A 16,721-nucleotide genomic window follows, 5' to 3' on the forward strand; every position below is an offset into this window, starting at 1 on the left:
AACAAGAAAGTAGATGACATATAAAACAACAAAACAACAAAAATGTCTAATTATCTTAAACATAAATTTCTAGAATGCCAGGGGTGTTTTTGTTAAGTTATCTATGACCGTGGCAGTGAGTCTTATCTATATGTATAATTTCTCTGCTGCTGTTTTCAAGGGCCGTTCCGGAGCTGACGGGGCCCGTGGAATGCCCGGAGAGCCAGGCGCCAAGGTACCATTATGCCATCACACAACCTCTCATGTTCAATGTGTATTGTTTTCATAAAGCATTGCTACGAGCATACTGCATCCCATGATGCGTTTGATGTGTGATGATGTGTGGTGACATCTCCTGCTGTGTTTCTGTACAGGGTGACAGGGGCTTTGATGGACTCCCCGGACTGCCTGGTGAAAAGGGACACAGGGTGAGTACAGTATGGTGGTTGTCACAAGTTCATGTGTCAAAATGTGTGTGTGTGTGTGTGTGTGTGTGTGTGTGTGTGTGTGTGTGCACATACAGCGTTATAGTCTTTTTCTGTTGCAGATTCCACTTGTTGTTGGATACTTGTGAGATTTGTCTACTGAGATTAATAATGAACCAGATTTTGAAGAGTATTGTTTTGCCTGAAAAAAACATCTGTAGATGTTTTTGAGCTTATGAGCAAAGTACTGTATCTTCATTTTTGCTCACATTAGCCTATGCGTCGGCTTCTGTGGTGCTGCCACATTGTAGATCAGTATAGAGCAACAGCATCCAGTGTACCATAATAAATAAACATTTCATGAAGAACTACCATGTTGAAATTACTATAAAGACCAAAAGAGTAAATTACAATACAAAAGTGGCTGCGGATCAACTAAGTGATGGTTTCTGTTGATCTGCCCAATTTTATCTAATAGCTTGATATAGGGGAAGTTGAGTAGCTGTAGTTGGGGATGAAACTTGCTTTATATATATGTATATATATATTTAGAGTCTGCTAGATTCCATAGTGAGATAGTCACAATATTCATCGTCAAACTAGTCACAAAACTGGCATTAAAACAAAATCCTTTAGTTATTGGGGATTATTGTCTCAGATCACTGTGATTTGCCAAAGGGTTGGGTACATTTTAGATGGCAAACACTTTGCATGAAAAGAAATATATTTGGCTGCAGTCACCAGTCATGTTTGGAATTTCAAGTTGTAATTTGTTGAATTCCTCTAATGTACCTGCCTTAATAAGACTGACATGGGAGAATTTACAGTAAGGACAGTCTTACACTGAGGCCATATTTGATGTACTTGAAGTTTGTAGAATGAACCACAATTTATGGAACAGACTGGAAAAGAGAGATTACTTCATTGTGTAGGGCTATGAAAATGTATCTGTCTTATAGTTTCAAATATGTCTCTCACCCCAATTCACCCATACCTAAAAAAAATAGATGCCTCTAGATATCAGAACATCATAATAAAGGAAAAAATAATTAAGTGATAGATTAGAATGAAGAAACAACCAATAATTTCCACATGAGTAGAACTCATGGGAATGTGTTAGGCATGCAATACAGCATAAAGGGCAAAGTAATGAAGAATGTGACCAGTATGAAAATATATTTTAGAAAAACTGAAAGAAAAACTATCACACATGTAATAAGCCTATAGCTGATTGGTCCCAATCAGCAAGGATTGAAACAAGAAGCTGTTCAGTGCACCTCTCTCTTATTTTCTTCCTTTCTTACTCTCAATTCAATTCAGTTCAATTAAAATGCTTTATTGGCATGAATGTTTAGGTTAAACAATGTTGCCAAAGCAGGTTGCAGCAAAATCACAGTCTCTCTCTCTTTATCACAGGGAGAGCCAGGGCCAATGGGGCCCACAGGTGCCCCTGGAGAGGATGGGCAGAGAGTAAGTACTTCCTCTTTTCCTCTTTTAAGACAATTGCACTCATCTGAGGTGAACCACCAACATAATCAGTTACATCAGCTGTGGTCCACCAGCTCAGCCCTCAGGCAGCGGCAGCTGGGCGGAGACTATGAACTGGGGACGAGGAAGGTTTGTGTTTAACCTCTCCTCCCCCCTTAAACTACTACCCCACCTCCACCCGCAGGCAGTCACTACATTCAACGGTGTTTGGTTAGGCTGAGATTAAGCCCTGGCTAATATAGGCTTTCGAGAGCTTACGATTATAGTTGCTGACAGCTGATGTTTAATGTTTCAAAACAAGATGCCAGCATTTACTTCATATTTTATTTGTTGAATTTAGAAAGCATGAAACACTGAACCTTTCCAATGAAGACCAATTCAATACATTTAGTCTGAATTTTCTCTTTTTCTTCCATTAGGGTGAGGATGGAGAGATCGGGCCCAGAGGATTAGCTGGCGAGAGTGTAAGTCTTGTTTTACCAGGCTATCCCACACATATGAGATTCCAACATGTTACAACAAGATCCTCTTTAAGCTTGCTCTTGAAGTTATTTCTGATGTGTATTGGGTATAGAATAACAGTCATTGCTTCTCATTCTTCATAGGGTCCTAGAGGTTTGCTTGGACCTCGTGGTTCTCCAGGACCCCCTGGATCTCCTGTACGTACCATCGCCTTTACCACCCTTTCTTCTGATATCGCTTTTTTTGTAATTGATTTGAGGTGTATATGAGTGTTTTCTGACTTGTCCTTCTTTAGGGTGTTGCTGGAGTTGACGGGCCTCCAGGTCCCAAAGGCAACATGGTATGAACACAACTTGATCTCACTAAACTGATTAAAATGTTGTGTTTCCTTCATTGTGTAGCATTTCACTGTGTTGTCTGAGCTGTATTACTGTTCATGAGTGTGCACTGTCTACAGTGTAGGTTAGCCTGTTAAAACGCCTTTAGGATGCACAACTGCAAAGTCAAAGGTCATTCCTATGCTTCAGAGGACCTGAGAAGGAGAGGACTCTGTTTGAATGCTGCACAGGATCATATGATATGGTTCTGCCTTTTTGTACATATTACAAGTACTGTATAATGACAGGCTAGGTGTGAAACTGAAAAACAGAGCCATACATTTGTACACTGGCAGCTGCCTAGGTAGACCACGATCCAAAGCAACTACATCATATGTGAGGAAGGGTTGCTTTTTCTTAACAATAGAATACATTAGGTTCATAGCCCTCGTTAGTTAAGAGGCAATCTCAGAGGTATTTATATTGGAGTAGATGAGGGAGGGTAGTGGACAGATACACCAATAAGTACACTATAACTGCTTAATCAATTAACTTGTGTAAAGAGTTGATCCTCAAACAGCTTGTTGATGTCAGCTAGAGTAAGAAGATGCATTGCTGGACTTTATCCAAAGATATCATGTCTAACCACTTGTTTTACATAATGTATGTAGAATTATAGAAATATATTTTAAAATGTTGCCAAGTGGATGGATAATTACTAATTGAATTAGTTATTCATATCAGTCTGTGACATATCTTCTACAAATGGAAACAGCTGAAATAAAATTTGTTTTGGGGCCATTGTACTTCATGCTGCTGATAAGCAGAAGGTTGGATGGAACCTACTGGATTGCTGACACTGAAATTGATGTGTAATTCAAGTGGCAGTATTCGGGATGGATGATTACTCTGGGACTAGTGTTTAGTGTCTAGTTTTGACAGCCTCCATCTTTTTTCAGGGACCACAAGGAGAACCAGGCCCACCCGGGCAGCAGGGAATCCCCGGAACACAGGTAAACGAATCAATCATACAACCATGACACCCATAACAAAAGCAAAGACAAAGTGCAGTGTGCACCATGATTTGTAGATACAATGAAGAGGCTTGTGTTGGTCTCCATTGCTGTCTGTGTCTTCCTCCCCAAACTCCTCACATGCAAAGAAAAGCAGCTTTACTGTGGATTCACCGTCGACAGCTTGTGAGCTCAGAGATCTATTTGCTGAATTAAACACACAGTTGAACAGCTGCATACTTACAACACGGTGGGATGTTGTTTATCTTTCCAGGTGTAAAATTAAGTTAACTTCGAGGGAACAAAATCAGAAGTTGAACTGTCAAAACAGATGATCATCTTGATTTTGATTTGGCTGCCCCTCTCTTCTGCCCACCCTTCCACTAATTCACCCACCTCTCCCTGGAGACATAAAAAGTACACATAGCCTACACACACACACACTTCCTGTACACATTTTTCTTAAATATTTTTCAGGGGTTTATCTTGGGACAGGGAATGTTTCAAGGTGGATCCATTTGAAAGCATGTTATTCATGTTGGTGGAATTCCTGCAAAGATGCCACACCTGTTGGAGCAAGCCTCAGTGCCTCAAATTACCCTGCCACACACACACACACACACACTGGCACACACCTAGAAATGCATATATGGGAACATGCACAAAAGTGTATGCAGCATGCTAAATGTTAATATGCCCACTGACCCCCCTCATCATACTCACACACACACACACACACACACACACACACACACACACACACACAGCTTAACATTACTTCACTAACTATTTACAGCTTCAGCAAACTTCTGTTTGTCCAGCTTTTGCGTGTACGTGTGTGTGTGTATGTGTGTGTGTGTGTGTGTGTGTGTGTGTGTGTGTGTGTTTGGGCGTGCTTGCTGCTGCTATAGCAACAGCCTCTCATTTCTATCTGTGTGTCACTGTCTCATAGGGTCTTCCTGGTCCTCAAGGCCCCATCGGACCACCTGGTGAAAAAGTATGTAACCTTTTGCTGTTTTTCTGTGAAAGTGTATATTAAAAAATTGAAGATCAGTGAGAATGGCATCAAATATAAGCCCAGCTTGTGGTTTCCGTTCCAGAAACCATGGTCAACTGCAAGAACGGATTGATTAGCCAAAGATAATCAGTAACATATATTAAACAGTGTTTTCAGTATGCACCAACACGTTTAAATGCTCCATTTCCACCGATAGTTATTAGTAAGGCAAGTCAGTTGTATTTGTAAAGCACAAAATTTATGATTAGTCTGAATCCTATCTATTCGAGCAGACCCAGCTGGCCATTGTGTTTTTTACAGAGTATCTCGCCTTTTAGCTTAAACTGAACATGCGTAGTTAAACACATTTAATTATTCCTGTTTAATCAGAGACATACTGCTCTCTTGAATTCAACTCCAGGTAGCAAATTGAAGGTCAGAAAATGTTTTATTTTTGGCTTTTTGGAACCTGCAGACACTCTGAATGAACTCTGCACTGTGGCCTAGCCAACAGAGAATTCGGAAACTTGTTTCTAACCTCTAATCTTTGACCGTTTTTGTCTTTTCCTTTGACTCATACAGGGACCTCAGGGCAGGTCGGGATTGCCTGGATTACCTGGAGCTGACGGGCCTCCTGTGCGTGCTCTTATCACCTTTATACGTACATACAGTATATCAGTATTACTATTGCACACAAGCAGAAATATGACACCAATTTACTGTTATACCACCCAATCCTCAGACACTATCATTGCTGAAACTCACTTCAATCCAGTTCAGTTTTGCTTTATTGGCATGAGTGTCAAAAAACAATATTGCCAAAGAAAATCTCTCTGGCACTAAAAGATGTAGCTGTTTGGCAGTACATACACATGTATTTTCCTGCAGCTGTACAGAATATGGTATAAAAGCAGTAAATAATTAATGTGGTGGATGTAGAGGTGATTACATTTCGAGCAACACAAGCGCCTGTAACACAGAGCTGACCTGTGTATGACCCTTTTATACCAGATCTGATGACCTGTGAGATCCTCATCAAACCCAATATATGGGCATGCAATGTAGGTCAGGTTCTATGTGACATTGTTTACTCTGCAGCCAGTCGGTTCAGTCCATTCCCAGCATGCAAGTCGCTGAACACACCAGCTTATAGAACAGCCATGTTTATAAAAACAAAATAAAAAAATTACATTTACAAGATGCTGAAATCAATAGAAATCCCCATAACTTTAGCAGATAAATAATAATGTAATTTTTAAAAAATCTTCTTAAAGACAAACTGTATGTGTGTTTTAGATGGGCTTACCCTTTTGGTGTATGACAAGCAGTGATCCTTCTTATGAAACACTGCAGAACGGTGCCTCAGAAATATCTCAAGGCATTTCTCATGAGCAGAAATATGATAATGTGCCTTTCAGTTTTGTTATTCTAGACCTGTAGTCGGTCGTGTCATTGCTCCAACTTCAAGACGCAGTCAGCCCTTAATTGCCCTCAGGGCCCGGAGCCTGGTGATTTACAGCCTTCTGCCCCAGCCTCACACCTCAAGTTAAAAGTGCAAGTGCAGGTGTTCACAGCTATAAGTTTCCCTATGTGTGTGTATCGAGCCGTTTGTATGGGCATGTCTACCTGCCCCATCACTCTTACTCCACCACTGACCACCACAGCTATTAATCTGCCTCAAGTACTACTAAGAAAATCAGTTTACTGACAAACACAACATCGCTTGGTCTTAGTTTTCCATGCGTGTTGCCCCAATATTCCCACAAATAGGCAAAGATGTGTCAGGTGCATTTGTGAGACCACACAACATTTTTTCACTTTCCCTTTTTCACAAGTTTTTGATTGTGTTAATGGTTTCAACACTGCTCAGCTTTGGTTTGAAAAGGCGCATACAGGTTATTCTGTGTGAGTTCATTCCTTTGCTCTCATTGTCAGGTCTGCATATGTGATGTTTTGCCATGCCATCTATATTATCTAGTAGGACAACAAAAAGGTCTCTTTTTCCTGTAGATAATACACTTCTTGTTTGCAAAGAGGCCTCACAACTATAAATTGTTGCATCAATTAGATGAATAACAAACATTTCACACCATACACAGTGTTGAAGGTTTAGTTTAAAAACAACCTTTTTAACAACATTTTTTTAAACACATTGTGACTTTGTATTTTATAGGGTCATCCTGGTAAGGAGGGTCCACCTGGAGAGAAAGGATCCCAGGTAGGTGTATTTAAGAAGGAATTGAGTCTGTTGTGGTGAAAAGACTACCAAAATGTCTTAGTTGAAGTACTAAGGCACTGTTTAAAAAAATATAAAATTAAAATGTACAGTAACTCATTTTAAATGTACTCCAAAGATAAGTATTAGGCATGTAAGCATGTAAGGAAACAGGATAGCCTTACATTTGTTTAAATTGACACATGAATTTGATCATTTATTTATATTACTCACATTAAATAACACAATCAGTTATTATTATTCATTACATTATTAAGAAGCACTACTTTTAGTCCTGCTCAACCAACCAGATGGTAAATTAAAAAACTAGCATGAATACAAAAAACAAATGATTATAGTGTTGTTAGTTGTCAAAGAAAAAAAAAAGCGTCATCTGATAGTCATTTTAACAAACCTTTCATACAACATATAAACATATTTTTATATATTTTTCTTCTCTCCAGGGTCCAGCAGGTCCACAGGGTCCTATTGGTTATCCTGGCCCTCGTGGTGTCAAGGTACGGTTTCAGTTCATGCGGACATTTGTTGACCAGCTGCATTTATGCCTCACTGGTTAAGAAAGACCTCCCTTATATTCCGTTGTGCACAATTGTATTGTATTGTGTCTCTTATGTTTGTAAGGCTTATTAATCTCTCTTTCCTGTCCAATAGGGTGCCGATGGTGTCCGTGGTCTCAAGGGGTCAAAGGGAGAGAAGGTATAAACTTCTTAAAATGCTATATTGTTTCATTTCCCATTTTACCACCCATGTTGCAACCAAAACAGCTTATGAATCACACTGTACAGTGTATGTTAATGTAATTACAAAATAATTGATGCAGATTTCTTCAGTTTTGTCACCAAAGATAATTACAAGTAAATATTCTGACCCACGACGACACTGGAAATAATTTATTTCAAAGTCTGCACTAATGCAGCAGAGATATGCAAAATTTGATTCTCCCAACCTACAACATCAGAGTGATCCCACTAAGATTTCTACCTTATGTTGGAAGTTAAGCTAATAAATCACTTGCCAAGCTGAATCAACAGACTAAAGTCCGGCTAAATTCAGTGGGTTTATTTCTGTCAAAGACAAAGTTTCACCATTCTGTCCACATTGGCATGCCACATGTCAAGGAGTTTGGCTAAACTTTGTGATAAAGGCGAAGACAGCAAAGTAAAGTTTGGGAACAGCCTGTACATGTATTCATGTCACAGATATTCTGTCTGTAACTGAGGCTGTGCACCTGCCCTCCCAACTTTGTTTGGACTCTTTTGAGCTGGAGTGGACGGCTGCTGCAGCCTTAAAGTATCCTGTGGACAGTCGATAGCCGTCTTCAGTGGAGAGATTGTTTTGAGTGACCCTCAATCAGTTGTTGAATGTAAAGCTGTCATGCTCAAGGCTTTGGGTTTCTAAGGACATTGCAATCCATCTCAAGCACTTCTGAAGTGTTCAACTGTGTGTGGCACCATGTAGAATTTAAACTAAGCTAACTTATATGCATGACATTTATTTAAGATCGATACAGTTATGCTGCTATATAAAATCCATTATCTGACTGAGGGGTGTTGTTCTCTCTACAGTGCAAGGTATTCATATCATTTTTTTTATTGAATTATTTATTACCAAGATATTCAAAAGCCAAACCTTGAGGAGAGCGGGTTTGTTATGAATAAAGGATGTGCTTTACCTCAGGTGTATGTGAGTGTGTGTGTGTAGTTGTGTGTGTGGTTTTGTGTATATGTATCTGTGGGTGTGGTCTTTGTGATGCGAGTTGCTGGCAACAGACATGCTCAGTGCTGCATTATGCATCAGATAGGGATGAAAACATGGACAGGTGACAGACTAGAGCAGAGAAAGTGTCAAAGAACAGACAGAGGTTTGGCTGAAGTGAACAGTCTCCTTCCGCATCCACTTGATTTGGTTTCATTGTACAAAATCCTCATTGAGTGTACTGTGAATAAATTGTTATATCTGAGAATCAGATGTATATTAAATTAATGTGTTCATTTCATCAATATATCACAAATGCCTAAAATCAGTTGGTGTAGGTGCTAAACCTAGAGGAAACCGAGCTAAACGTATGGAAATCCAGCACAGCTCATCTACCAACAGCTTCCTTGCTTGTGCTGTTCCACCATCTGGCCAGCAGATGGCAACATCAATCCTGTGATCCACAGAGTGAACATGAGCGGGCTGAGTAGTCAGTGAAATAAAGAAAATAGTCCATTTCAAAGTCTCTTAGTGGGAAATAAATAAATGCGTTAAACAAAAATATAATGGAATAACCAAAGATTTACTGCAATGCAATAACTTCTTTTGTCTAATTTTAGGGTGAGGATGGTTTCCCAGGATTCAAGGGAGACATGGGAATCAAAGGAGACCGGGTAAGGAGTTTTCTGTCACACAGAAAAACTTCCTACATGTCCATTCTGATCTTGATTCTTTACATTGAGGCAATTAATGTACACCTCTGTGACATTATCTGTATGTGTTTGTGTTATAGGGGGAGATTGGCATGATTGGGTCCCGTGGAGAGGATGGTCCTGAGGGTCCTAAAGGCCGAGCTGGCCCCAACGGAGAGCCAGGTCCAATTGGCCTGGCTGGAGAAAAGGTAACAGGACAGCTGATGCAAGAATCATACCTAGCTATGTTTTTATCTCAGTTGCTTTTTTGTTGTGCTAACTTGTGTTGCTGGGCTGACCACTGGGCTGTTGTCTCTCAGGGTAAACTGGGCGTTCCAGGATTGCCAGGTTATCCAGGAAGACAAGGGCCTAAGGTAAGTTAGCGTCACTCTCACCACAATAAGGGATGTTTATTTTTGTTATTTCTGACTATATATGCACCAGTCTGCTGTGTTATTGGGTGTGAATGCTGCAATTTCGTATTATTCTTCCATCACATTTTTTTGGACCGTAACTAGTCCCACAGCTTTTGACGGAGAAACTCCGTTCAAAATCCAAGTTGTCCGGTTCAATGAGGAATGGGGTGCTATTACTTTTGTCATTGATACCTTTAATACTTTCCAAAATATTCAAGGTTTTCCAGGAAAATTTTCCCATTCTAAGTGAATGGAGAGACTGTCGAAATTCTCCTCATACCTACTCCACTTTGAAAGCTCACCAGTTCAGCATACTTTCAGCTACAGACTTGATTTAAACTGTAAGTTGGTCACAAGAAGTTAATCTATTAATGATGTATTCAGTGTTTCGACATATTTTATGGTTTTTTCAAAAGGTTTTTTTCTTTTTTTAGCTCTTTTCTGAGTTTATAATGGGTGTGTATTGCGTGAGTTAGAGTGGGTTACATCATCACTGCAGTGTAGTAGGATTGTAAAATCGTCTTAAACCTTTCTCTTTAACTCGCTGGCTTGACCACAATTTTAACTCTTCATGCATAATTTTACACCAGAAAGGTAGTAAATTTTGTTGTGGTTCCTCACGTGGGCTTTTTAAATCCCTTGGACCATTGGAAGCCATTATAAATTTGTGTCAAAATTTCTGGAGCAGAGCAGAACGTACCAGTTTTTTAACTCGCTGAAGAGCTCACTTCTTTTTATTTTATCCACACAAAAAATATATCACATCGTTCACAAATGCCTTCTGCCACTGCTGGTCAGGTCACTTCGCCAATATGACCTATAGTTTAGTCTCTATGGAGGTTTGTTTGACAGAAAGTTTTCCTGTCTCTATTATAGAGCTGGTTACCTCGGTGACGTGGCTGATGAAAGATCAAAGTACTGGGTCCTCTGTTCTGATTGGTGGACGGAAGTTAAGCTATTTTCTGAACACCTTGTCTGTGTCCTCTTCACTGAACACACACATACACACACATTAATACTGACAGACACAATACACACACGCACACACACTAATACATTGACTGACAGTGCACACACACACACGCACACCCCCACACACAGACACAATATACACACATACACATACAGAGAGTCCTCAAAACATGGAGCTTTAAACTTGAATGGGAGAACACATGTAAGCATAACTGCATGTCCCAGCAGGCGCGCATGCACATACACACACACACACACACACATTAAAGGAGACTTCCTTTAATGTGTGTGTGTGTCAATAATCAACAATGTTAACAATGTCAGATGTTCATGTTAAACATGGCCAAAGCTCTACTCTTGGCTCTTAATGATGTCATACAGAGCCGGTTTTCCATATATGGTAATTTGCCTACAACCTCAATATTGTCCAGCTGCAAACTGTTGCACCTCTCAAACCACGGCCCTCGCTCACACCACGCCCCCTGAGCTACTCACACCGCAATTTCTCCAGTATAGTTATTATTATTATTATTATTATTATTATTACTGCAGAAGCAGTACAGCGTGAAATACGTGTTTTACACCCTGCCTTGACATATTTTTAAAGTGACAGCTCCTGGAAAGGAAGCTTGCCTAATATTATTTTTAAAGGCGGTACCTGTAGAAATGTTGGTCCAACTTCCTTTATTAAAGGATTATATATAATTTAATGCTTTATAGATTATTAATAATCCATTACTAAGAACAACTTTGGAGTTGCCAGGTTTGCATGGCTTTGACCTATGTTTACACCCCTCCTGTCTGACACGTTTTGTCTTTTCAGCTCTCTAATTTCCATTATCAGACAGATTCCTGCAATGGCCTGTTAGACCACCCTCTGGGAAGGCTGCAGATCATTTTGATCAAAATACATTTGTTAACAGCATATTAATACCGTTAAACTGCAGACTTTATGGCTTCTTAGAAAGTGAGACACCTACAAGTGTTCCCAAGATTTATTACTCCATTATTACCAAATAAAAAGCATAAACAACAGGTTGGGATATTTTACAACCTGGCAACGCAAAACTTCATCTTATTAATGCCTTATAGCTGATCTGTGAATCACTAGTAAATAATGTATTAACCCTTCTTTAGTAAATAGTTATTATTTATAAACCCTTTATTAAGGATTTCTTAATAAAGATACAGACACTTTTAATATCGATCACTGTCATTTCATTTTTGAACAATTACAATGGCACATACATTGTAAACTAATAAGATTCTCAATCCAAAGAATTTGCTCTTGTGTTTATCAAAATGAAGGCAAGGCAAGTTTATTTGTATAGCATATTTCAACAACAAGGTAATTCAAAGTGCTTTACATAAAACATAAAAGCAACAGGGAAATATAAAAAAAAGTTTTAAAGTTAAATAGAAAATAAAAACAGGCAGGTCTCTCACCTTTGATTATTTTACTCCTTTGACAAATCCCATAAACACTCTATGTATCTGCCATTCCCCTCCCCACAAATATAGCTGTGCTGGAAAAACAGTGTCCCCTTCTGTTTTGTTTTTTTTGCTGTAGAGCTGTTTCCTGCAAAATCTGGCACACACTGAAAAATGTGTATTGGAGGCTGACAATGGTTGACCGTCATGGTCTCATTTGTTCTCTTTCAGAAGTAAATCCAAGGATTCATACCAATGTCTTACAGTTCATGCTGAAGTGATTTATTATGACCACACAACATTCTTTTTGGTTTCTTTTAAAATGTTTAACATTCTGTTAAAAGCGGTCTTTCATTCTCTGAAATTGTAAGCAGAATTGACCAGAACATAGAATTAATTAAATAATTCAGATCGCCGTAACAGCTTATTCATGCGGATGTGGATTCAAACTTACCCATATGTCTGACGATCATGTATAACCAGCTTCAGTGAGCACCTGTCAAAGTTATCATGAGTTGATGTTGAGAGATGCTGCCAGCTTGGATTCTGATGAAGAATTTCCCATGGGACTCACAGCCTCAGTGTACTGTGTTATTATTGCAGGGGTTTTGTACTTAATCACAATAATGCAAAGAGAAGTGTTCACACTGCTTGTTTATTTTTATGCTGATGACATGACTCTAATGTCAGCGGTTGGTAGTAATGTAAAAGGGCCCAAAATCAATATTTTAGGAATGAACGAAAGGAAGACAAACTTTCAAGGGGTTTTTTTGTGGATCAGACAGCCTAAGGGTGACAATTGCCTATTAGACATAACTGATCTGTACTGATATGTGGAAATCCTACATTTGGATGAAGTCAAGGCTTGTCATTGATTCATTTCTATTGTATGTCCCAAATGCAATGCCTGATGAGGTGCTGCAGAATGGGTAAGCTGCTTTATAATCCCCTGGTCAAAGAGTTTGACTATGGAAACCTTGTCAGCTTGTCTTGTGTTTACAGGGGTCTTGTGCTTAGCCTTTTGTTTTAAAGTCCTTCTCTCTTTCCGTATGTGTGTATGTGAGTGTGTGTGTGTGTGTACTGATCCTAAACTTCCTATGATCTGCCAGTTTGATAAACATTATAGAGATAACAAACAGGAATTTGTGAAGGCAGGAATTGTTAGGTTATTTTTGTGTAAATCGTTCATGTCACAGGAATAGGTGTAAATATTTTCATTATTATTATTAAATAATAATAATTCACACCAACTGAAGTAGAGACACTACTCTAACAAACAAATCAACAAATTAACAGTAATAACAAACATGGAAGTATCAGTTTTATATTTCAAAACTTATTCTAAATTCATGGAAAAGGGCTGTGGTGTTAACCTTGTGAAACTACAATGTGCAACTGAAAATGATATCCAGCAATAATGCAAATAAATACAAGATGAGCCTTCATTATCATGCATGCCCTAACCCACCCAGCCTCTCTTTCTCTTGTTTCTCTCATGATATCTCCTCTCTTATTGACAGGGCTCGAGTGGTTTCCCTGGGTTCCCTGGAGCTAACGGCGAGAAAGGAGCCAGGGTAAGAAAAAACACACACACACACACACACAGACAAACACACACACATACACACTCATTGAATACACACACTGTGCCTATTTGTGTATGAAAATCATCATGCCATCATATCCCAGCACAAAAGAAAGTTGATTCCTATTATAGAGGCATCTCTACGGTGACTTGGCACAAAAAATAACAGCCACAAAATCAATGTTGGGGAGAGAACAAAAGGTGTAGAAACAATTGTGCTTTTATTGAGCCCCTCTCCCCATTTCTAGGCTTTAAAAAATAAGAAGAAATTATGAAATTACCTGGCTTATCTAGATTTACCTTAATAAAACTGTTGATTCATGAAGGTAATGATAGAAAAAGTATCCATTCCAAATGAAGAAATTAGCTATTTCCTTTGTTGAGTACATCAGACTAATTTAATGGACACTTTGAAGTACATTATCTCACTCTGGCCACCTGCCAAAATGAAACAATCAATACTTTTTTTCATAAAATCAAATTTTGTCCAGTGTTGACTTAAAGCCAGAAAGCCATTTCCAGCTATTGTAGAAATATTTTCGCTGCATTTGTTGGCAGGCTGTTTCTGCTGCTTTTATTCAGCCACCCAGTAGAAATAACATTACTTAGCAAATTGCTGTTGTCATTCAAAAAGTGCATATTGTCCCTATAAACAACCAACTCCAGTACTTTGGGTTTTTTTGAGAACTTACTTTTCTTGACAAAGATATTAGTGATGATGGTTCAAAGCTCACTTTTTTTCTCTCCAAGATTTCATGCAAGTAATATGTGTATTGAATAATGACAGGAAGTATGTATGAGTGCCTACATTTTTTTTGCCTTTGATTATCTAACAGGGCATTGCAGGCAAACCTGGCCAAAGAGGGCAAAGAGGTCCAACGGTATGTATTTTTTATTCTATGTTTTCCATGATTCATAAATCTAATTAAATAGTGTCAAATCTTGTATCGATCTTAATTAGATGCATTCCGACAGTTTCAGGATACATAATTTACATAATTCAGACTGTAGTAACTTGTACAGTAGTATTAGTATTACTAGACTTCCGGGTTGACTCTTGAGTTTTATTTACTCTCTGTAGGGTCCTCGTGGGGCTCGAGGAGCCAGAGGTCCAACAGGAAAACCAGGTCCCAAGGTACACCAACATTATTAATCACAACCAACCATAACACTCACACTGATTTTACTGGGTAGTACATCACTGTATGTAAAATAAAATGAAACCTATTAACAGATGATAATTTGTTGTTGTGGTTGCAGGGCACAGCAGGCAACGATGGTCCTCCAGGGCCGCCCGGTGAGAGAGTAAGTCCATACACACTGAGTCTGGGATGGCTTTAAAACACATAAATATAAACAAGCGTCGTATCTTTGTATCATTTTGTCAATATTGTCTTTGCATTGTGCTTAGGCCATATAGTGTCATCCACTTAGACATGTTGTAAACTGTAACGATTTAATGGGAAATGATTCTAATTGTTTAATCTAATAGTTGGTCAGTATTGACCCTTAAGTCTTGTCAAACGGGTAAAAATGATCCACGGTTCTAAGAATAATGATAAGATAAGGATTTGGGGGGAAGAAATCTACATAGATTACATACTTGACCACCACGAGGTCTGACTGGCTACTACAGAAGAGGACAGTGTTTTACTTGCAAAAAACGTTTCCTAGAAGGACAAGAAAATCAGTAAGATTTAACTGTAAATAATGAAGAAATGATAGATTCAAATCTATGACCCTTTAAGGGTAAGGCTTTTGATTTAATGTGTGCTTATGTATTCCATTTTATCAACGTAAAATTATTCTTTGTTATATGAAGTCTTCCTTGCCCCAAAACAAGTCAGTAGGTTTTCTGGTTAGGGCAACATAGACAACACACTGTACACATACGGCCATGTCAAACAGTTGCTCTTATTTGAGGTGTTGTCATTACCATGTTCCTGTTCCTACCTTCATCTAACATACAGCAGTATTTCTGCTTTTTTATCTTGCCATTGATTCTCAGAGTTATAATAGTACATTTCTCCTGAAATTGTCCAAATGTAGATTTAGGCATTTTAGTGAGCAATGAGTTAGTCCTAGGTAGTCAACTCAGTGGCAACATTAACAATCTTTGCAGTTTCTGCACAGTAAAAACCTTCCAGCAGTGCCACATTATTTAATACCTTTCATTCAATTTTGTTAGATTTCCAGTGGTGTTTTAGTGCAATTTGTTGTAATTTTTTCTGTGACAATGATTGGAATCTAGCAAAGGCTAAAGAAGGCATGAAACAAGAAAGGCATTAACTGCTGTGTGTGCAGCTGCAGCAAGCGCTCAGCTTGCACAGTACACTACAGGACGAGGGGGAGACGGACTTTACAACTCTCACAAAGCATGATGAAGGCGTGTTCATCCCTAGATAGATGAAGGCAAAAACAAGAATATAGGAGTGTCACCAAACTCTGTAAAAGCACCTCTTGATTTCTACATGAGCTACACAGCGAGGTAAAGCAGCTTACATTGCTCACATTCAGTGTTTCCAATGTCTAAGGCCAGTGTGATCCACACAGGCACCATTTAATACCGAGGTCGGTCTTAGGACCCATTTTGTTTTCCTTGTATCTGCTTCCCCTTGGACATATTATCTATAAACATGGCATTTCTTTTCATATTTATGCTGATGACACACAAATATACTTGCCCGTCAGATCCACAGACCCCGGAATGCTGAGTTCACTTAACAACTGCCTTTGTGAAGTTAAAAAATGAATGTCAAATAATTTCCTCCAGCTGAACTCAGACAAAACAGAAATCCTGGTCATCGGGTCCCAGCAGATGGCAAATCAAATACTGCCATCTGCTGGTTCCCTAGTAAATCACATTAAGCTTGTGGCAAAGAACCTTGGTGTTTGGTTTGATAGTAATTTAAATTTCGAGCAGCACACCACAAAACTTGTTCAATCATGTTTTTATCAACTTAGAAATATAGCTAAAATTCGATCTATGTTAACTTTTAAGGACACCGAGACC

The 16,721-nt window shown here is 38.9% G+C and overlaps 1 protein-coding gene across 1 annotated transcript in view; it reads left to right on the forward strand.

Annotated features, from left to right (window-relative positions):
* Positions 1-16,721, forward strand: part of col11a1a (collagen, type XI, alpha 1a) — a 142,918-nt gene that overhangs the window by 61,661 nt on the left and 64,536 nt on the right. Inside the window, exons 17-35 of the mRNA XM_046063866.1 lie at positions 161-214; positions 354-407; positions 1,821-1,874; positions 2,312-2,356; positions 2,498-2,551; positions 2,650-2,694; positions 3,631-3,684; positions 4,637-4,681; positions 5,264-5,317; positions 6,855-6,899; positions 7,361-7,414; positions 7,569-7,613; positions 9,233-9,286; positions 9,406-9,513; positions 9,625-9,678; positions 13,644-13,697; positions 14,545-14,589; positions 14,790-14,843; positions 14,969-15,013. Of these exons, the coding sequence (XP_045919822.1) occupies positions 161-214; positions 354-407; positions 1,821-1,874; positions 2,312-2,356; positions 2,498-2,551; positions 2,650-2,694; positions 3,631-3,684; positions 4,637-4,681; positions 5,264-5,317; positions 6,855-6,899; positions 7,361-7,414; positions 7,569-7,613; positions 9,233-9,286; positions 9,406-9,513; positions 9,625-9,678; positions 13,644-13,697; positions 14,545-14,589; positions 14,790-14,843; positions 14,969-15,013 (1,017 nt within the window). The remainder of the gene's footprint in view (positions 1-160; positions 215-353; positions 408-1,820; positions 1,875-2,311; positions 2,357-2,497; positions 2,552-2,649; positions 2,695-3,630; positions 3,685-4,636; positions 4,682-5,263; positions 5,318-6,854; positions 6,900-7,360; positions 7,415-7,568; positions 7,614-9,232; positions 9,287-9,405; positions 9,514-9,624; positions 9,679-13,643; positions 13,698-14,544; positions 14,590-14,789; positions 14,844-14,968; positions 15,014-16,721) is intronic.

The sequence above is a fragment of the Micropterus dolomieu genome, linkage group LG01 (assembly GCF_021292245.1).
Source record: "Micropterus dolomieu isolate WLL.071019.BEF.003 ecotype Adirondacks linkage group LG01, ASM2129224v1, whole genome shotgun sequence".
Taxonomy (NCBI): domain Eukaryota; kingdom Metazoa; phylum Chordata; class Actinopteri; order Centrarchiformes; family Centrarchidae; genus Micropterus; species Micropterus dolomieu.